The following is a 23928-nucleotide window of genomic DNA, read 5'->3' on the forward strand; positions in this document are numbered from 1 at the left end:
TTAAGTGTATGTACAAATTTATTATCTTGATGATCTATGAAAAATGACAATGACATTTACACACATGCATGCACTCAGGGCCATAAGACTCGGTCATAAATTAAAAGAAAACTATTCACAGATGAGTGTACATATGTACAAGTCTTGAAGACCAACATACATTAATCTGCAAATGTAAAATTGCAATCCTAAACAGGATCACTGAGTAATAAATAATACAAATGTAACAGAACATAATAGAATAAGTTCATTCAGAGACAACAGAAATTAGTTCTTTTTCTTGAGGTAACCACTAAACAATCTCCAACTCCATCACTTGTTAAGAACAATGCACTCACTGAAAATGACATACTGGCTGGTAAGCTTTTGAACTGATTTATGAAAATGACACTGGATTCATAAATATTTTTCATGGATGAAACTGAAATTGCAATGAAGTGATTGTAATGAATGTACAGAAATATTTAACAGCACTATTAGACCACCTGTGCACCCCATACAGCCTTGGATCATAGTTTATTAGATGCATGATACAATTTGGAATTCTTAACTTGAAAAATGGAAGTTTGATCATGAATGAATAAATGTGTGATGACATTCTTGATTGAGACAAGGTATGTTATGATAGTAATGTAGAGGTATATAAAATTGAGAGCACTGTTCTAAGCAGGTGATTGGGTAAGAACATGCTGTCTCTCGAATGATAAAAGAACAGACTTCTACACAGTGGACACAACTGTATTTGATCACACAATGAATATATCACTGGATGTAATGTTTTTACCAGTATTTCACACGTGTAATCCATGCACATATACAGTGTATGCTCAAATACAGCTGAAATAGGTTTCATTTGCAAGACATGAAAAGTCAAGATAAGAGAAATCCCCACATGACTTCCTGGTCAGCAGGCAAACTAAAATATGACCAAACAGACAGATCGAGCCAGGGCACAACGTTGTCCGTCTTGAGGCCCCAGACATTCACACAGGGCAAACTGCCCCACCCGAGACATGCACCCACATGGTTGCTGTCGGCTCCATCACATGAAAAGGATGGCTGGCATTGATGCAGTACTGAGATAGCGGACTCGGTCCACAATATGTCTGTTAAGCACATCACAAGCGCTTCAGCACTTTTTTCTTTTCCTTTTTCTTCTTGTCTAAGAGCTTCTTGTCGCCAGCATGCTTCTTTGCCATTGGACCATCAGTAAGTTTATCTTCCTTGGGATTATATGCATCAGCTGTCATGAGTCTGAAATTAGGACATTTGTGTATTTAAGAAATGAAACTATTAGCAACTTTCTGTCCTACAGACATTGTAATTTAACCCTGATCAGTAATAATCACTGCAAGTATAGGATGACACCTCCCACAGCAGGTATAGGACACCTCCCACTTCAAGTATAGGATGACACCTCCCACAGCAAGTATAGGATGACACCACCCACAGCAAGTATAGGATGACACCCCCAATGCAAGTATAGGATGACACCTCCCACTGCAAGTATAAGATGACACCTCCCACAGCAGGTATAGGACACCTCCCACAGCAAGTATAGGATGACACCTCTCACAACAAGTATAGGAGGACACCTCCCAATGCAAGCATAGGATGACACCTCTTACAACAAGTATATGACACCCAACAATGCAAGTATAGGACACCTCCCACAGCAAGTATAGGATGACACCTCCCACTGCAAGTATAGGATGACACCTCCCACTGCAAGTGTAGGATGACACCTCCCACTGCAAGTATAGGATGACACCTCCCACAGCAAGTATAGGATGACACCTCCCACTGCAAGTATAGGATGACACCTCCCACAGCAAGTATAGGACACCTCCCACAGCAAGTATAGGACACCTCCCACTGCAAGTATAGGAGGACACCTCCAAATCTACATTTCTGTGTGTGGGTGCTGATTCAACATTTTACAGATGAACTCTGCCTCATCAGACATCAGCATTCTTAACTATTGCACAATATTTTCTCAAATTTCAAAGTCTTCAACCCAGTAACATACTTCACTCTAAATTCCATACATATAGATATTTGGGCATAGATTCATGCTAATTTTATAAAGATACTCACTTTGGAGGTTTTGCATGTATTTCTGTGAACATCTTTGCCCGATGAGAGTAGTCTTCATACTGTTCAAGCAGCAGCTTGCCTGCCTCTTCATTCAGAGCAGACTCGGGATTTGGCACAATCAGCAAACACTTTATTGTCTGGGGAAAAGAACAGCAGATTTTACTTCACTATCAACTTGGAATAATGTAGCTCAAGTGGGATAATAGCTATGCCTTGATCCACAAGTTGGGGGAGGAGGTGTCATATACTGGGAAGATCTGGCAGTGAAAGGAAAGGTGTGGGTTGTAGGCTCAAAATGTTTTGGGATTCCCAAAGTAACCTTCTTTTATTCCAATCTGCTCACTATACAATCCTTTACACATGACTTACTATAAGAAAGGGGTACAGGGACCTTACACAGCCCCAGAATACTCATATATATGAGTCTGTCCAATACAGTGTAATCTACACAGCCCCAGAATACTCATATATATGAGTCTGTCCAATACAGTGTAATCTACACAGCCCCAGAATACTCATATATATGAGTCTGTCCAATACAGTGTAATCTACACAGCCCCAGAATACTCATATATATGAGTCTGTCCCATATAGTGTAATCTACACAGCCCCAGAATACTCATATATATATAGTGAATCTCTGTCCAATATAGTGTAATCTACACAGCCCCAGAATACTCATATATATGAGTCTGTCCAATATAGTGTAATCTACACAGCCCCAGAATACTCATATATATGAGTCTGTCCAATATAGTGTAATCTACACAGCCCCAGAATACTCATATATATGAGTCTGTCCCATATAGTGTAATCTACACAGCCCCAGAATACTCATATATATGAGTCTGTCCAATATAGTGTAATCTACACAGCCCCAGAATACTCATATATATGAGTCTGTCCAATATAGTGTAATCTACACAGCCCCAGAATACTCATATATATGAGTCTGTCCAATATAGTGTAATCTACACAGCCCCAGAATACTCATATACTGTATATGAGTCTGTCCAATACAGTGTAATCTAGCCCTAGAATACATGAGTCTGTCCAATATAGTGTAATCTACAATACTCATATATATGAGTCTGTCCAATATAGTGTAATCTACACAGCCCCAGAATACTCATATATATGAGTCTGTCCAATATAGTGTAATCTACACACAGAATACTCATATAGAATAGTGTAATCTACACAGCCCCAGAATATATATATAGTCTGTCCAATATAGTGTAATCTACACAGCCCCCAGAATACTCAGAATATATATATGAGTCTGTCCAATATAGTGTAATCTACACAGCCCCAGAATACTCATATATATGAGTCTGTCCAATATAGTGTAATCTACACAGCCCTAGAATACTCATATATATGAGTCTGTCCAATATAGTGTAATCTACACAGCCCCAGAATACTCATATATATGAGTCTGTCCAATATAGTGTAATCTACACAGCCCCAGAATACTCATATATATGAGTCTGTCCAATATAGTGTAAGTCACAGCCCCCCAGAATATCTCTCATATATGTCCAATGTCACAGAATACTCATATAGAGTCTGTCCCATATAGTGTCTACACAGCCCTAGAATACATATATATGAGTCTGTATATAGTGAGTCTGTCCATATATAGTCCAATATAGTGTAATCTACACAGCCCCAGAATACTCATATATATGAGTCTGTCCAATATAGTGTAATCTACACAGCCCAGAATACTCATATATATGAGTCTGTCCAATACTCATATGTATGAATCTGTCCCATATAGTGTCTACACAGCCCCAGAATACTCATATATGATGATCTAGTCCATATATAGTGTAATCTACATCTACACCAGCCCCAGAATACTCATATATATGAGTCTGTCCAATATAGTGTAATCTACACAGCCCCAGAATACTCATATATATGAGTCTGTCCAATATAGTGTAATCTACACAGCCCCAGAATACTCATATACTGTATATGAGTCTGTCCAATATAGTGTAATCTACACAGCCCCAGAATACTCATATATATGAGTCTGTCCAATACAGTGTAATCTACACAGCCCCAGAATACTCATATATATGAGTCTGTCCAATATAGTGTAATCTACACAGCCCTAGAATACTCATATATATGAGTCTGTCCAATATAGTGTAATCTACACAGCCCCAGAATACTCATATATATGAGTCTGTCCAATATAGTGTAATCTACACAGCCCCAGAATACTCATATATATGAGTCTGTCCAATATAGTGTAATCTACACAGCCCCAGAATACTGTCCATATAGTGTATACACAGCCCCCAGAATACTCATATATATGAGTCTGTCCAATATAGTGTAATCTACACAGCCCCAGAATACTCCATATATATGAGTCTGTCCAATATAGTGTAATCTACACAGCCCCAGAATACTCATATATGAATCTCATCCAATATAGTGTAATCTACACAGCCCCAGAATACTCATATATATGAGTCTGTCCAATATAGTGTAATCTACACAGCCCCAGAATACTCATATACTGTATATGAGTCTGTCCAATATAGTGTAATCTACACAGCCCCAGAATACTCATATATATGAGTCTGTCCAATATAGTGTAATCTACACAGCCCCAGAATACTCATATATATGAGTCTGTCCAATATAGTGTAATCTACACAGCCCCAGAATACTCATATATATGAGTCTGTCCAATATAGTGTAATCTACACAGCCCCAGAATACTCATATACTGTATATGAGTCTGTCCAATATAGTGTAATCTACACAGCCCCAGAATACTCATATATATGAGTCTGTCCAATATAGTGTAATCTACACAGCCCCAGAATACTCATATATATGAGTCTGTCCAATATAGTGTAATCTACACAGCCCCAGATATACTGTCATATATATGAGCCCTGTACCATATATAGTGTAATATAGTGTAATCTACACAGCCCCAGAATACTCATATATATGAGTCTGTCCAATATAGTGTAATCTACACAGCCCCAGAATACTCATATATATATCTGTCCATATAGTGTAATCTACACAGCCCCAGAATACTCATATATGAGTCTGTCCCAATATAGTGTAATCTACACAGCCCCAGTCCCAATACTCATATATATGAGTCTGTCCAATATAGTGTAATCTACACAGCCCTAGAATACTCATATATATGAGTCTGTCCAATATAGTGTAATCTACACAGCCCTAGAATACTCATATATATGAGTCTGTCCAATATAGTGTAATCTACACAGCCCCAGAATACTCATATATATGAGTCTGTCCAATATAGTGTAATCTACACAGAATACTCATATATATGAGTCTGTCCAATATAGTGTAATCTACACAGCCCCAGAATACTCATATATGAGTCTGAATATAGTCCAATACAGTGTAATCTCACACAGTCCCAATATAGAATACACAGCCCTAGAATACTCATATATGAGTCTGTCCCAATATACACAGTGTAATCTACATGAGCCCTAGAATAGCTCAGAATATATGAGTCTGTCCAATATAGTGTAATCTACACAGCCCCAGAATACTCTCATATATGAGTCTGTCCAATATAGTGTAATCTACACAGCCCCAGAATACTATATATGAGTCTATATAGTGTAAGTGAATGTCCAATATAGTCATATAAATCTCATATATATGAGTCTGTCCAATATAGTGTAATCTACACAGCCCCAGAATACTCATATATATGAGTCTGTCCAATATAGTGTAATCTACACAGCCCCAGAATACTCATATATATGAGTCTGTCCAATATAGTGTAATCTACACAGCCCTAGAATACTCATATATATGAGTCTGTCCAATATAGTGTAATCTACACAGCCCCAGAATACTCATATATATGAGTCTGTCCAATATAGTGTAATCTACACAGCCCTAGAATACTCATATATATGAGTCTGTCCAATATAGTGTAATCTACACAGCCCAGAATACTCATATATATGAGTCTGTCCAATATAGTGTAATCTACACAGCCCCAGAATACTCATATATATGAGTCTGTCCAATATAGTGTGTAATCTACACAGCCCCAGAATACTCATATATATGAGTCTGTCCAATATAGTGTAATCTACACAGCCCCAGAATACTCATATATATGAGTCTGTCCAATATAGTGTAATCTACACAGCCATATATATGAGTCTGTCCAATACTCATATATATGAATCTGTCCCATATAGTGTAATCTACACAGCCCCCAGAATACTCATATATATGAGTCTGTCCAATATAGTGTAATCTACACAGCCCCAGAATACTCATATATATGAGTCTGTCCAATATAGTGTAATCTACACAGCCCCAGAATACTCATATATATGAGTCTGTCCAATATAGTGTAATCTACACAGCCCCAGAATACTCATATATATGAGTCTGTCCAATATAGTGTAATCTACACAGCCCCAGAATACTCATATATATGAGTCTGTCCAATATAGTGTAATCTACACAGCCCTAGAATACTCATATATATGAGTCTGTCCAATATAGTGTAATCTACACAGCCCCAGAATACTCATATATATGAGTCTGTCCCAATATAGTGTAATCTACACAGCCCCAGAATACTCATATATATGAGTCTGTCCAATATAGTGTAATCTACACAGCCCCAGAATACTCATATATATGAGTCTGTCCAATACTCATATATATACTGTCCAGAATACTCATATATATGAATCTGTCCCATATAGTGTAATCTACACAGCCCTAGAATACTCATATATATGAATCTGTCCAATATAGTGTAATCTACACAGCCCTAGAATACTCATATATATGAGTCTGTCCCATATAGTGTAATCTACACAGCCCCAGAATACTCATATATATGAGTCTGTCCCATATAGTGTAATCTACACAGCCCTAGAATACTCATATATATGAGTCTGTCCAATATAGTGTAATCTACACAGCCCCAGAATACTCATATATATGAGTCTGTCCCATATAGTGTAATCTACACAGCCCCAGAATACTCATATATATGAGTCTGTCCAATATAGTGTAATCTACACAGCCCCAGAATACTCATATATATGAGTCTGTCCAATATAGTGTAATCTACACAGCCCCAGAATACTCATATATATGAGTCTGTCCAATATAGTGTAATCTACACAGCCCCAGAATACTCATATATATGAGTCTGTCCAATATAGTGTAATCTACACAGCCCCAGAATACTCATATATATCCAATATAGTGTCTGTCCCTAGAATACTCATATATATATAGTGTAATCTACACAGCCCCAGAATACTCATATATATGAGTCTGTCCAATATAGTGTAATCTACACAGCCCCAGAATACTCATATATATGAGTCTGTCCAATATAGTGTAATATACAGTCAGTCCCCAGTAATACCAGAATACTCATATATATGAGTCTGTCCCAATATAGTGTAATCTACACAGCCCCAGAATACTCATATATATGAGTCTGTCCAATATAGTGTAATCTACACAGCCCCTAGAATACTCATATATATGAGTCTGTCCAATATAGTGTAATCTACACAGCCCTAGAATACTCATATATATGAGTCTGTCCCATATAGTGTAATCTACACAGCCCCAGAATACTCATATATATGAGTCTGTCCCATATAGTGTAATCTACACAGCCCCAGAATACTCATATATATGAGTCTGTCCCATATAGTGTAATCTACACAGCCCTAGAATACTCATATATATGAGTCTGTCCCATATAGTGTAATCTACATACACCACTGTCCAGTGATCAGCCTCATCAGCACATCTCACCAGTAAAACATGCTTGAGTCCCAGCTCTGCCTTCCAGTCTTTCTTTAGTGTGTTCACACAAATCTCTCCATTTGTTGCAACATTTGGATGGAAAATTTTGGTGAGGAAATAGGCTTTAGGTGGCTCTGAGGGGAAGTTCTTGCCCAACACCAGCTTCATGCGGAACACACCACCAGCATACGGAGTTCCAGCTGCAGGCAGAAGTACAGAACAGAGTAAGCATGTGAATGGCAGATGTGTTACTTCCCTGCCTGCAGTATGTCTGCTGTGTCAGTCATGGTCTGTCTGTATAGTAGTTGTTGACATTTTAAAGGAGAAAATGAAGGCTTCAATGATCATGTGTTAACTTTTAGATATTTGCAGATGCACATTTTGGCAATACTGATTGGTCAGTTACTGCTATATGACTTTACAGCACTTCAATGTTGAGAGAAAAACTATATGAAGTCATGTGTTGTCTTCACAAATTCATTACATTACTTTATAGGCGCCGTTTCACAAATCAATCTTAGTAGGCTACCTCTTCTCTACGTTAGCTTCAGTGAACTTTCTTGGCTTTTCATACTTTTATAAGTACATGTATAACATCCACCTCATTAGAACAGTAGCTGCATTTTGTACTGTCCATGTAACCCATCTTACAGTAGTTTGCAAGACATGATGCAAGGTTGGATACTGGAACCATTGTAGTTCAGTCACATTTGTGCATCTGAATGGGATAGAATTGATACTTTCGTATCTTGTTCTTTAACATCATGTCCAAGGTTGTACTCCCAAGCTGAGATATGAACCCAACAAACCCTGACAGTGACACATAACCAGCCGAGTGAAACCACACAAAGCTCATTTAGAATAGGCTCGCAGGACAATTACTTCATTAAGTCGACATAGGCCTATCCCCCCACTGATCCCCAAATGGGCAAACATGCAGGGTAAGATTCTACCAGCAGAGCCCAGTACAAGACACAGCAGAAATAACTTTGACTGAAGATATAGATGACATCTGTATCATGCAAATACCATAAAATAGAATTCAGAGATATCTGTGTGTGTACAGTGAATAATAGGCAGATCATTATTACAACCGGTCTTGCACACATTTTCAATTTATTTCTAGAAGCATTATTTTCCAGCATTTACCTGGTCCTTCGATGATGGCTTTGATGTCTGTGATATCCTCTTCATTTAGAAAAACTTTTATTCCTTCAGGGGGTTTGGTTGCTAGGTCACTTAATTCTTTGGACACCTGCCGAATTACTTGTGGGGACAGATTCTCTACATTTGATCTCTGAAAAAAACATAGAAATCAAGATCAAGCCTGAAATCCCCTGAGGGAAGAAAAGATCAATAAATGGCAGAACTAAGCAAGCTGAAAGTTGAACTCTGTCCTACTCAAGATCCACATAACCTTTTGTCACTGAGAACGTTTTCCTTCAGCAAGAGAGTCTAAGCTTTCTGAATGGAGTCATCTCTAATTAGAACCTTCACCATTGCTAATAAAAACATGATGCTGTATTATTGATACTCATAGATTATTGATTCCACACACAGCTTAAATACACATTTTGATGGCAAGGTAATGTGTCTGGTACTGGATGCTTGTTCTATGTGATCCAACACCATGAGGCCCATTCAAAGTCTTCAGTTCATACTTAGTACTTTGGGCATATAAAAAAGAACTGTGGCTTCAGAACTTGTGCATATAGCCAGGAAAAAGTATTTTACAATTCATTATAATATATACTTGTTTACATATCTTCCTTATTCCATCCCAGGTTCGATTCCCCACATGGGTACAATGTGTGAAGCCCAATTCTGGTGTCCCCCACCATGATATTGCTGGAACATTGCTAACAGCGGCATAAAACTCATCTCACTCACTCCTTATCCCATGTAGTTGTTTTATTTTGCATTGATACATATCCAGATTATACCTAGGTAACCTTGTAGCACAAAGTTATTGCAATCACTCTCCTTAGAACCTCTACAGAGTATTTTCAATGACAGTACTTCTTACATTCAAGGCCTCATAACAATATTCAGTTCACATTGGCTGAAATTAATTCTGTTTACCATGTCCTCTCAATTCCATTTTTGTGAACATTGCATAACAAAACCATATTGACAAAATGGAGTAATTGTATTTGTTACAGATATAGACCAAACTTTCACTTTTGTGTGTGTGTGATCGCAAAAGAAACTTCCAGTACAATACTATGATAGGGGTGAAACGGTTTTTTTAAAAAAACAAAACAATTTTTTTCCCTTTTAAAAAGTAAATATGGCTATTAAAGTAACTTACTGCATCAAAGGTAAAACACAAGCCAATGTGATGTCTATTTCCTGGTTGTTATATTAGACGTTCACACGTAATGTGCACTGCACTGTAAGAGTTCTGCCCGTAACCCACACTTGAAATGTATTCTATTTATTATGATTATTTTGAGGGGTTAGGTTTAGGTTTAGGTTTAGGTAAGCTTTCTAAATAAAAACCCATCTATAAACAACTAACGGGGGTTACGGGCAGAAATCTTCCCCACTGCACTAGCTAAAATACATGACAATGGGATCTACTATACAAGTTGTATATCGCGTGACCAACACAATGTTTTTGTTTCAACAGTGTTTGAACTTTGTTTTCTGCAGCTGACCTCCATATTGTTAATATTCTAAACATAGATATGGTTATTGCTCTTGAAATATGCTTGTTATTTTTGGAGGAGGACAATACAAGGAGCTTCAAACATGGCGGGGCTGATAGTATAAATATTATTCTTCATGGTTATTAGCATAGAAGACAGGGACTATTTCCTGATATCTTATTTAGTTTCCTGAATTTTTTTTACAAGACTGAAAGGGGAAATCATTCCGTTAATTAAATCTCATACTCAGAGGCACTAAAGACCATGACCAGCTGATGACAATAATATTACAAGGTTAATACAGCAGGTTGTTATCACTCTACATAATAGTACATTACTGTGGAGTGCAGTGACATATAACACAAACATAAAAGTGTCTACATAATGAAAGGTACACTATAATTTGAATTTCACTTTTTTGGCAACAAATAACAAGTCCAAACACATAGACAGCCCATCTCTTCAACGGGAGCATCAAATTGCGCAATTGTTTGCTTTTCAGCTCCACCACGCAGATTAAGTTATCATGTTGTTATTTTTGTCTAAAATTCAAAATATTTGGCCAAAATAAGGGCCATTAGTATATTACTTTATCACAATTTTGGTCGCTCAGCTGTGCGAAATGAACATCCTCAGTTGAACAAAACGCAGAATATTTCATGTTGGTTATCAACAATATTTCTATTCTAAAATCACTACTGGTGACAAGAACCAATAGAAAAGTAACTTAGATACTTACACTCGACATATTTACACACTAACTGAAGTAGAAAGGAGTAATCTAGAAAATAATTTGGCAATCCTAGGCGATCACCTTCTCTGTTATTGCACTGTAAACGTTGAAGTAGGCCGTATATGAATTTTAACCAATCACACCGATGTTTACAGACGTGACCTATTTTATTAGCCAATCCTAACCAAGATAAGATATTGTTAACAAAAATGCTCAGTCTTTAAATTATTTCTGTCAACATTTTTTATCATAGGGTTAAAAATTATCTTTTTTATTTATTTAGAATCACCTTTTGTAATTAATATTGAAAATCACGTTGATAATAAATGTCTCGGAAATTTAACATCTTGCGAGATCATAACAAAGAAGTAAAATGGCGGACAGCACTGAATCTCGGCCTCTGGAAGATGTGGGTATTTCTTGTTTTAAATGTAATGTGTTTGCAATTACTGTGCAGAATAACACGTAGATGTAAGTGAACTTTGAAAGTAAACAATTGCACCAAGTAAACGACATGAAGGACCCCCGTTAGCGTGTACGAATGTGAAAGGAGTAGAATAAATAAAGCTGTCAAATCATATCCGAGGATACGTTGTCTCCGCCTAATCGGACTGCGCATTCCAAAATAGAGTAGGGCTCAGCTACGTCAAGCTGCATTCACACCAAACACGGGGTCCAAACATGCAATGCCGACAGAACCGATTTGAGGCTTTCTGGAAAATGAATTTTGTTTTGTTTCTATCGGAATATCTCGCGCAGAAACTGCAGGAATGAAATTATTTAAGACAAGCTATATATTTATATATTCCCTAATATATCCCCATAGTCCTGGTCGTTGGTGTTTAACTGAAGTCAGTAAATGTAAAAATGTTCTGTTTTACTGCCAACCAGAGTTACAGTCCTCCGCTTATTATGACACATTTTCTAAATTAGTAAGTACGAACTCGGCAACAAGTAGCCATTGTTGTTTCTATTTATAGATAAGGGGGAAACACATGTCTTACTTTGCACTTTGTCATGGAACAAACTAGAAAATCGTCCCAGGAGGCAAAACATATATTTTTCATATTTGTGATCAAATAATTTTCAAATGGATATATATTTTGAAAGGGTGATACTTTGTGAGCATCTACAAAAACAATATATTGTCGGGTTATATTTTTCAGACATCATACTTTTAGGATGGCAGTGTTTATTTGCTATGATGAATTGTGTTGCATCACACAGACATTGTAAATATTTGGAATAGGGCTTATGTTTAAGATATAAATCATCATATGTGTATTGGTGACATGTTTTACAGTTGACATGCAATTAGCGAAAAAAACACTGGATGTTATTAAGCATTTGACATTATGAAGTAATTTATGAAACATTGTTACCAAAAACAATGCTCTGTGACATCAATTTCTTGGTTATCAAGTGTGCCTAAAGCTACTCTCAATGTTCTGTCATCCAAGCGCTTTTAAGGGAGTTTGTGTGCTAAACATAGACGGCGGCACCGCATTTTATAGCAACCACCATTTTTAAAGCATTTTAATTAAAGGTCACATGCAACCAAAAAATCAAACATAATTAAAACACAATTATCACTTATTCATGACATATAATTAATATACATGGCTGATTATGAAAAAACATATAAACAGAATTATAAGCGTACAATCGCAAATCAAAAGTGCAATATATTGTACTTGGGTTTACTTCCCTCGAAACGAAGCACCCGTGAATACCGATCCCAGTCAGAGCGGGTGGGTGTGCACTCAAGGGTAACGGCTGGTACATTTGCCAATGCCCACACGGCTCATTGTGTGTGTGTGTATATAAAGTTGTTGGGTTTTGTAAATACATGCTCATTTTTTGTGTATAACATTTTGCAATCAACAGACATCATAACATGTTATGTGTACAAGTATCACACCTGCCTGTGTGTGTAATTATAATGTGACAGAGACCAAACTCGGGTCATAAATCAATGCGTTTTGTTTATGGTGTATGGCCTGATAGGTGTTAAGTTCAAATTGCATGTGGTCAGTGATCGAAGTTGTGTATTGAATATTGTCATTAGCAGAGGGGCAGGCAGACACATAGGTGTCAATACAACAGACATTGAGTTTAGTCTGTGACAACGACATATGGATATTACAGTTGAAAAGAAGTAACAAGTTACCAGTTTTGTGAAAATCTGGGAAGTTCATGTTCATTGTAACACTTACTAACAGGCAACTTACTTTCTGACGGATTAAAAATTCAATTTGTGAATATTGCCTAGACACATTTTCTTATATATCATATGAATCAAAACTTTACTTGCATATTGTATCTTTATCAATCATGGATGGTAATTAATAATGGCATGGTCATCACTTTGAAGAAATGTGCCAGTGTTTCAAAGAAACAGCCTCCTTCTTTTAGCATCACAAATCTTGTGCACATCTTGTGTGTAAACTTCTCTCACAGGAACATTGTCTCTATAGGTTATCTCCCGAAACTTAGACCGCCATATCTTAGACAGCCATAACGTAGACACTAATGAAGGGGATTAATTAAGACAACACCTATGGCTGAAATGGAACATTCCTAATTAGTGTTCCCTGCTGAGTAGACCTAGCTTGTATTGATAAGTAAATGATATGAACTGTAGATGGGAGATCTTTTTTTCATTTGAAAATCTGTAAAGTATGTGTAAACTCAAATCTTTGAAGGACCTTTAGAAGTGGAATGCATAAGAGAAGCAAGATTCATGGATGTCAACTTCTTTATTGTGAATAACACGACGTTTCGGAGTGATGAAGGAGTAAGCATACACTCCGAAACATCGTGTTATTTACAATAAAGAAGTTGACATCCATAAATCTTATTTTCTTATGTGTAAACTGTTGTAATAATCTCATTACATTTTTTTGTTTTATGTCGGATATAAAAAGTCCTGCCCCAGATTAGGTCATTATGGCAATAGGGCTGGACTTCGAAAGGTAGAATTTGTTACTTGTCAGAAGGGTATACCTCAAGTATACCTTGTTGTTTTAAGCTGTCTAAGATATGGCTGTTTAAGTTTTGGGAGGTTACCTCTCTATACTATCAGTGATTGAATCATAAGCATGATTAGAGATATGCTTAAACATTTTCCAGAGCTATTTTCCAAGAATTGCATGTATCAGCACAAAAGTTCACAAGCACCTGTTCAATACATTTCTTTTGTCACATTTCGTGGCTTGTGGTGTCTACTATTTTTCTTTATAGATATGACATATGGAGCAGATGGATGTGTCTTTAGAATGAAATATGTACCTATTTATATGAAAGACTACAACATTCATGTTCATGTTCTTTTATTTTGGTTTGTAGGCCATCAGCCTATGTACAATACATGCAAAAAGGAGTACAATTTCGTGGAATAGGAGCAACTGTACAAAGTAATTCAATTAAATGGCTAATGTTGTAACAAAAGAGCTTCTTTTGATGTAATTAGAACAATTTACAAGGGTAAATCTACAATTACTAGTTAATATATTATGATAATTAGCGACTAAATTTAACTGACGATTTACAGGAACATATCTATCTCTAATTGCATTGTAAGCAGTACACTCAAACAAAAAATGTATAACATTTTCATTCACCCCATCTTCACACATTCTACAATACGTATCTACATTCACACCCTTATATTACACCGTAAAGGGAGGGAATTTAATCTGAGAAGGCAAATATTTCTTCTGACAGTTACTTGGTTGATGAAATTTACATAATATTCAACATTTAAAAGTGACTTAATTTCTTTAAAGTACATCAAATGAGAAGATTGATTTATATTACCAAAAATATGCTGTTTATCACAATCAATTAGTCTATTCTTTAAACTATATATAAACTGAGTAATATCACCAACATCCTGACTGTACCAAACAATTCCAAACCCATAGGAACTTAACAAATATTTAACAGAAGTAGCCCACATTACTCTACCAGCTAAATCTAATTTCCTCATGAGTAAATAAGACTGTTTTGGATAACGATCCTCCGACATCCTCAATAATTTACACCAATAACTTATACATCTGACATGATAATCAACATACATATATAACCTACCGCGATCTGCTAAAACTCCATTACTAGAAACCTGCTTACCTACACCAAGAACATATTTGCAAAATTTTGTGTGAAAGATTTCAACCGATTTCCTCTCATCGAACCCCCTGATTTCAGACCCATATAATAACACAGGTTTAACCTTACTGTCAAACAACTTGAACATTATCTTTACAGGTATACTTGGATCTTTTATAAACAAAGACTTCAAAGCAAAGAGGACCTTACTAGCTTTACTAACATCTGCATACAACAATAACAATAAATCCATATAATCTGAACCAATAAAGATACCCCTAAGACCTGAATTTTGTAACATACCTTGAAATTCCGTTATAAACATCGCAAAAAGAAATGAGCCTAGAACACAACCTTGCCAGACACCACTCACTGATTCAAAGTAATCACCAATCGACGAATGACTAAGATGAACAGAAGCCAAAATCTTAGAATACATATTTCTTAAAACTGAAAATAATCTACCCCGAATACCTTGTTTAAAAAGCGAATACCACAATAATGTTCTATTGACTGAATCGAAGGCCTTTCGAAAATCAACAAATAAGCAATAAAAACGACCTCCAGTTTTCGAAAGATATTTCTGAACAAGACACTGTAAGGTAAAAATATTGTCTGTCGTACTGTAACCTTTAGGAAGTCCAGCTTTGGCCTCTGGAATCTTATCATAACAGTCTGCAAAATTGTGAAGACGATTATTAATGACAATGCAAAATGATTTACCCAAAACAGCCATGAGCAAAATACCACGAAAATTATCAACTATATTTACATTACCCTTCTTATGTAGGGGCACTATAATTCCTTTCGCCCATTCCTGTGGATATACACCAGAGCTGAGAACATGATTATAAATCAACACCAAATAAGGCGATAACAAATGGATACAGCAAATGATCATTTCAGTCTTAATGCCATCTGGCCCAGCAGCTTTCCCACACTTCAAGTGTTTACCTGCTGCTTCAATCTCCTCTGGAGAAATATCACCGTTTATAATACAGTCAACATCATTATCAATGTCAATATCGATATCACAGTCGACGCAATCCATTCCATCAATAATTTCAAACAATGTTTTAAACATCATCAATCATCTCATTGTCGACAGCTATATCAGTTATATTACATACACTTGTAAAATAGTCTGTCCACTGTGTCGACGTGATGGTGTTAGACTGGCGTTGAGACCCTGTCAGTGACTTGACTTTACTACTACTACAACATACTCAATCTAGAGTACTTGTTGTCAGACTTACGTTACCTTTTTGTGGAGATGGAAACTTTGCTGGCTGAGTGGGTTAGATCACTGATTGTTTGGTGTTCAGGTACCTCACTCTGAGGCTATGGTTTCAACTCCGAGACATTGAAGCTTAGTTATACTTGTTAGCATTCCACATTTGTCTTCTTCCACCTCTCAGTGGTTTAAGACTTTGAACCCTTATTGGCTTTTTTCCTTTTTGCAATCATGTACTTTAAAAGATTTTAATCGTCTTTTTGCGGATATTTTATTTAATTATGAACTGATTCAGTCTTAGCCCTACTCAACCCACTAGAGTTTACACTAACATTTTCCATTTTATGTTGCCTTTAGGTTTCACATGTACTATATCATGGTAGAAGAACCTTTCTGCACATAATCTGTGACACATATCAGGTTTTTTCTTCTTATTGTTTATGGTGTTCTATTTGCAGAGCCCTCGTTCCAGCCCTCATAATGAGTTGGAGGAACTCAAGAAAGACCTGGAGGGTTGGAGAGAGGTGCTTCTACCCATGACCAGACTTCTTAACTGGGACAAGCCATATCACCCTGCTGTCATCCTTGGTCTTTCCACTTTTATTTTCGCGTAAGAACATTTCTGCAAAATCTTACTTGCATGTAATACTTGATAATGCAAAATCTGTCTGTAAAATAAAAGATATGGTGAAAGAATGAGGGAGTTTTGTTAACAGCACACATAGGACATTTTAATAATTATTGGTGCTTGAAGTATAAAGAGTAAAAGAAAAATCATTTATCACTATCAGATTTGAACTTAACAGAAAAATACATCATTTCTGGACCATGATGAAGTCCAGGAAATGTGAAAATGAGACCTGTATGATTTCATGGCATTATTTCATTTCAGACTAATCTGGTATTTCGAGCCATCGGTACTGACAACCTTCTCACTGTTTGGCCTGATCATCAGTTTGATTGACTTCCTTGTTCCAATAGTTGGACCCACCCTGTTTGCGTCAGGCTCCTGGTGAGATATGATGGATCATAGTGTTATATTGCAAATGAAGCAAGCATACCTGCATTGTCGATCATTGTACAGTTAATGAACCAAGACAAGACAATTTCTACAGATATGTAAATACATATCTCTGCCAGTACTGGAAGTGAGTGAGTTTAGTTTTAGGCCACTTTTAGCAATATTCCAACAATATCATGGCGGGGGACTTCACACATTGTCCCTTGTGGGAAATTGAACCCCAGGTCTTCGGCATGACAAACAAACGCCTTAACCACTGGGCTACCCCAGCTCCCCAGTACTGGAAGTGTTTTCACTGTATCTGTACTAACAGTTGTTCCTCCCTCTATAATACAGGACAGTGGTACAGCAGCAGCAGTATGAGCAGATCTGTTTGCGTTTGATGCACGCCCGCGATCACTTCGTCAATTTCAAGAACGCCATGGGCACACTCAAGGTCGAGAAACCAAAAGTGGTAAGTATAGGACCTGGGTTCATGTCAATCGATGTAAAGGGAACAGGATTGACAAGGGTCTCAAATACCCTATTTAATGATATTCTCTGTGACCTTTATGAGTATGGTTTGCTCAAAATGCACACACTTTCTAATGTGTTTTAGAACATCATTTTCCATTTTGTTGGTGTTATGTATATTCATTATTAATAGGTATGTTATAATGAGGACTTGTGATTCTGTACTATTTCAATATGTCATCCATCAATATATCAGTGTTTATTTCAGAAAATTGAAAAGTGGGGCCAAAAGACTCCTACAAGCCCAAAGTTTAGGGACATTTTGCAAAACCATTGGTCATTTACTGTACTAATCATCACTAACAGAAAATGATATTCTTTTAATTTCTGTTAGTGAACTATTACTCCTATCATATGTGTGCACAGAGCTATTCAACAAGGTACCACAATTGTGACATCTTAACTGCTATACTTCTCATTGCATTGTGAATAAATCAAATTTTTCCTTATCCTTATCCGGTCCAGGATAAGTAGCTTCAATCAGTTCACTATCAGATTCAGAAATACCAGAGCAATAAGTTGAGTGCTTTTAATTATACTATCATCAAAACATTGTAACCTTTGTGTCACACAGTTTACAATTCTACAACATTATACGTTTACTGTCTACAGATCTTTGTCAATTCATGTCTTAAAGTGGAACACCCACTGAAGTCTTTAAATATAGCTCATTGACTTTACAAATTAGAAAGTTGTAATTCATTATTTTATGAAAACCATGATTTCAATACTCAGGTTCAACAAACATGTTAAACAGTTTCAAACTTTAAGATTTCAGTTAGCTAAGAAAATATACACTATAGATCTTGTAGTCAGTTTAGGTCATGGAACAGAATAATGTATGGTGTTAAAATTATAATTTTCTGCCCAAGAACTACTTCCAAAGTTACAATGTTTTAACCACTGAAATCAGAACTGTCACTGACAACTTGGACACCACTGAGTGAACAATTTAAACATGACTGGAGTAGAGGAGCCACTGGCTCAAAACACTTATGGCATAGTTGTAATCCAATGATGTTACATAACATGTTAAATATCATGTGTCCATATACTGATCCCAGGGACTTAGGTCAAGTGGCTAAGCTGATCATGACTGATCTGTTCAAATGATTAAGATATTTGTTGATGTCTTGGTGGCTCAATCTGGCAGTTTATAAAACTATCAGCTTAATTCAGGAACACAGTTTCATTTGTCTCTGACCGCGTGATCGGACAAATGTTCTGATTTCTCAGTTTCTATACACTGAAAGATATCAGATGGCTATGGATTGTTGCATTGCTAACTTTTGAGTGGTCGATTATCTTTTGCAGTTTTAGAAAAAATGTACTAGTAACAAAATTTAAGGGAACATTAAGATATTTGGTCATGGTGGAATTTATTGGAACTAAATTTTGACATTGTGTGGGCAATAGTCAGTATCTGGACCAGCTGCCTCAGACATCAATGCATGCTTGGCATCTTCTGAGCATGCTTGAGATCAGATTGCAAATTGTCTCCCTTGGAATCATTCTTCTTGGAGGATTTGTCTGAGTGCCTGTAAGTTTGCTGGTGGCTGTGGTCTGCCTCTAACCCTTCTTCCCAAATCATCCCATAAATGTTCACTAGGTCAGACATCTGGTGATCTGGCAGGCCAAGGTATACTATTTATTATCTGCTGCTGCAGGAGCAAATCTCGAGCATTATCGTCCTGGAACTCGTTCGTTTCGTTTGGATTGCAGATCAGGTTCGAATCCAGCATTGTCTTAACAATACTCAACTTATGGTTAAGTTGGTCTTTTTATACAGGTGTTCCCTTATATTCGTTTCCCCTATATATTATGGTATTTCTTGCATACCTTGCTGTTATATTGACAGTGACATGGAGAAATAGTACAAAACCAAATTGTGTTGTCAGACTTCACTCATTGGATGAAACATGCAGGAAGTTGTAGCTTCACAGAGTGGGATTTCTCATCTTATGCAACCTCACCTCATTCTCTATGGACTCCTGCTTTTAGAATACAAGTGTAAATATCACAACTTGTCACGCTGAGTTAATTTAGAAATACTTTAAAGTGATGAAAGTGGTATTATTCAGATCAGTCATTATGTAAAATTATCTAACAAAAATATAGATGTGCTGGTCTGGCACAATTGCAATCAGAATAATGCAACAGTTTAGTGTGTAACAAGTGCATTGTAACACTGCTATATATTTTGTTACAATGGTGCATTCTGTATATATTTGAAATGAACACTAATGGAATAGTGATTGGGGTACCTATACAGGTACAAGCGTTGTTATAATGAGCCGGGTTCGATTGTCTGGAGGTATAATATTTATTATCTGCTGCTGCAGGAGCAAATCTCGAGCATTATCGTCCTGGAACTTGTTCATTTCGTTTGGATTGCAGATCAGGTTCGAATCCAGCATTGTCTTAACAATACTCAACTTACGGTTAAGTTGGTCTTCTTATACAGGTGTTCCCTTATATTTGTTTCCCCTATATTATGGTATTTCTTGTGCATACCTTGCTGCTTTATTGACAGTGACATGGAGAAATAGTACAAAACCAAATTGTGTTATCAGACTTCACTCATTGGATGAAACATGCAGGAAGTTGTAGCTTCACAGAGTGGGATTTCTCATCTTATGCAACCTCACCTCATTCTCTATGGACTCCTGCTTTTAGAATACAAGTGTAAATATCACAACTTGTCATGCTGAGTTAATTTAGAAATACTTTAAAGTGTTGAAAGTGGTATTATTCAGATCAGTCATTATGTAAAATTATCTAACAAAAATATAGATGTGCTGGTCTGGCACAATTGCAATCAGAATAATGCAACAGTTTATAAAAAGTGTGTAAAAAGTTACAATGGTGCATTGTGAAATGAACACTGCTATATGTTTTGTTATAGTGAATACTTTGTTGTCTGCCTAATGGAATTGTACAAGTCTTCACATCAGAGTGATCAGTATGGAACAATCTTGTATTAACTATGGTCTTCTTAAATTATCAACACTAGGTGAAGACAGACATATTTTGTTGGATATATATCTTACTTTTGTTCAAGCAACTCTTCATGAAGTACTTAAGTTACACAGAGTTACCTCAACTGTGTTTCAGTAAACTTAAGCTTGTTCAAGCTTCATGAAGACCGGGTTCGAGTTACCCCCACATGGGTACAATGTGTGAAGCCCATTTCTGGTGTCCCCTGCCGTGATATTGCTGGAATATTGCTAAAAGCAGCGGAAAAAACCAACTCACTCACTCACTCAGTAAACTTAAAATATATTGCTATTTTTTAAACACGTTAAACAGGAATGAAATTATTATTGCATAGGCAGTCAACAACATGAACTATGGTCCTTTGTTAATTTTCAGTGTCACTGACCTATGGTTGTAAGCAATTGTTTTGACTCCTAAGGTTTTGCTGGTGGTTGAAGGTATGTAAGCTTGAGTCCCCGAGTTGTGTAGGACCATATACTGTAGCATCTGTCTTGTTCCAGTACTTCATCCTGGTCATGGGTATCCTGGTGGTGTTTGCCTGGGTCGGAAGTCTTTTCGATAACCTCTTCCTCACATACTTCCTCCGTAAGTAAATGACATTTTCCATCTCGGAGTGTACTGTTTTGTTTCAAGGAAGGGATTACACTTCATGTTTTATCAATGTTTGATTATTAAATGAATTGAAAGATCTTTACATTTTCAGCCCTGCACCTGTTGTATCGTACTTTGAATGATATGCATTTGTGATCCACCAAATATGGGGCCCACAGACATAAGCACAGATACATATATCATGTCTAGTATTCTTAAAAAGGCCGATTAAGTGGTCTTAAATTTCATCCTCAGTTTTGGCATATTAAATTGGTATAAATAGAGATCACACAATTGTTTGTGTAACTTAAGTGTTGATTATAGTTATGATCCTGTGTGCTGCAAGGTCATTGCTGATCTAGTTTAGAACATAGTACCATGGTAAGAGATCATTAGTAGATTCCATGATAGAAATAATCTCCCTTTGTTTCCAAACCAGTCAACATCATCCTGCTCGTGCCCGGTCTTCGTCGCCATGGCATCATTCAGAAGTACTTCCGTGGTGTGTGGCTAGTCATCAAGAGGCTCATTATGGGGAAGGACAAGAAGAACTGAACATGAATTTATGGACATTCTGTTGGGCATAATGTTGCTACAGTCACTTATTGGTGTGTTACATGTTCTTGTTGAGTGGTTTATATTTGACCTACCTTGCTGGCTGGTGAAATATGTCGAACATATTGTCTTTACTATATTTAACTCTTTTGAGGTGAAGAAATGTCGGATCCTATATCTTTCGCAAATGAGTTGCTAAAAATAGAAAATGTATTACAAAGTACTTGAGCATTATTATTTGATATATTTGGCTCAGCATGGCTTTTATGTACTTAGATAACATGACAAAATAAACATTTACTGATGACTTAGATGAAACAAAGCCATGGTATTTCATTGAGACATGATTGATAGTAGTTAAATGTTTAGGAAACTGGGTTCTGTTATATTTCCTTTGCTGATGGAATGGGAGCATTTGTTGCTATGGCTTACGTTAGGTTGATCTTCCATGGGTGTGTTATTTCTGCTAATGCTGAAGGGAATGAGTTACCCACAGCCTGGAAAATCTGGCATACCTGTCAGGGTGCCGTATATCGGCATCCTTTACTAAGGTATAACTTCACAAACTGTCAAAACTGCAACAGAAGTAAACCCCCAACACTTACATCATAGTTTTATTCATGAGGAGCAAATCTGATGTCTGAAATGTTCCTATATTGTGTTTTTGATATTTTTCATGTAATCAAGTCACAAGAATAACCTGGTTTGGTAGTTATGGAATCACAAGGGTTTAACAAGGGAGTGTTCTCACTGTGGGATTGTGGTAAGCACTTTTAGCATATGACCTGGTCACGACATGTGGTCTCATTGTGTTGCATGCAATATGTTCAGTGAAGACATGGCACTGGTAGATGGAGGAGGAGGGTGGGAAGCAGTGAAGACATGGCACTGGTAGATGAAAGAGGAGGGTGGGAAGCAGTGAAGACATGGCACTGGTAGATGGAGGAGGAGGGTGGGAAGCAGGAGCATTTCACTCATTAAAGACAATGCTGAGGAACATATTGACTACAGTCTTGCACTTTTCTGGTTCCAGTCTCATAAGACTTCCCCACACAGCTATCAGCGAGTGGAACACTAAACACACAGTATGAAAAGGAAGATGAAGGATTACAACTTGTTTGTTATGCAGACATGTTCCAGGTTTACCTCTTGCCCCTCATTGAGTTCATACTCCAGAGAAGTGCAGACTGTAGTTAATGCAAGGACCAAACAAACTGATACATGTTGTTGCTGCAGGTTTCATCTAAAGGTTGTCACAACTCTCATCTTGACAAGCTCCTTAGGGGCTTCACAGATCTCTGTTTTAGAATCTTTTGAATTCACTTATGTTCTAACTTGATATTAATATGTTTGCAAATATATCCGTCATTGAACAATGTTACCAAAAGTTGCATGGTGAATCTAGGGACATATCATCTTGATGAAGTTCTGGAAAAATTTGAGTAAAGTTTGTAAGACAGTATGTCTGTATGAAGAAATTAGACAAACAATGATGAAACAAGCAAGGAGGCATTCACTCAATATGGCTGAACTGAATTAGTATGATGTGTCCCTTCAGTGGTTTCTTACTGGTGTCAAATATTAAGGACATATATATATT

General features: G+C 36.8%; 2 protein-coding genes and 1 long non-coding RNA gene across 3 annotated transcripts; 1 reads left to right on the forward strand and 2 right to left on the reverse strand.

The window, feature by feature from the left end:
• Window positions 1–11437, reverse strand: LOC124286704 (ubiquitin-conjugating enzyme E2 S-like). The gene is made up of 5 exons (XM_046723123.1): window positions 11311–11437; window positions 9070–9217; window positions 7930–8120; window positions 2098–2234; window positions 1–1254 (listed from the first exon to the last, which is right to left on the reverse strand). The coding sequence occupies exons 1-5, from the start codon at window positions 11317–11319 to the stop codon at window positions 1119–1121; spliced, it is 621 nt and encodes a 206-aa protein (XP_046579079.1). The 5' UTR covers window positions 11320–11437; the 3' UTR covers window positions 1–1118.
• A 231-nt stretch (window positions 11438–11668) lies between these two features.
• On the forward strand, window positions 11669–22909 carry LOC124286744 (ADP-ribosylation factor-like protein 6-interacting protein 1). The gene is made up of 6 exons (XM_046723168.1): window positions 11669–11713; window positions 17110–17261; window positions 17544–17663; window positions 18009–18126; window positions 21683–21767; window positions 22213–22909. Exons 1-6 carry the CDS (start codon window positions 11678–11680, stop codon window positions 22326–22328), a joined length of 627 nt encoding a protein of 208 aa, XP_046579124.1. The 5' UTR covers window positions 11669–11677; the 3' UTR covers window positions 22329–22909.
• On the reverse strand, window positions 11861–15749 carry LOC124286745. The gene is made up of 3 exons (XR_006901098.1): window positions 15641–15749; window positions 15333–15335; window positions 11861–11871 (listed from the first exon to the last, which is right to left on the reverse strand). It is a non-coding gene; the product is annotated as an uncharacterized LOC124286745 (long non-coding RNA).
• Window positions 22910–23928: the final 1019 nt, after the last annotated feature.

This window comes from Haliotis rubra, unplaced genomic scaffold, assembly GCF_003918875.1.
Source record: "Haliotis rubra isolate DU_JTF1 unplaced genomic scaffold, ASM391887v1 Scf39, whole genome shotgun sequence".
Classification (NCBI taxonomy): Eukaryota; Metazoa; Mollusca; class Gastropoda; order Lepetellida; family Haliotidae; genus Haliotis; species Haliotis rubra.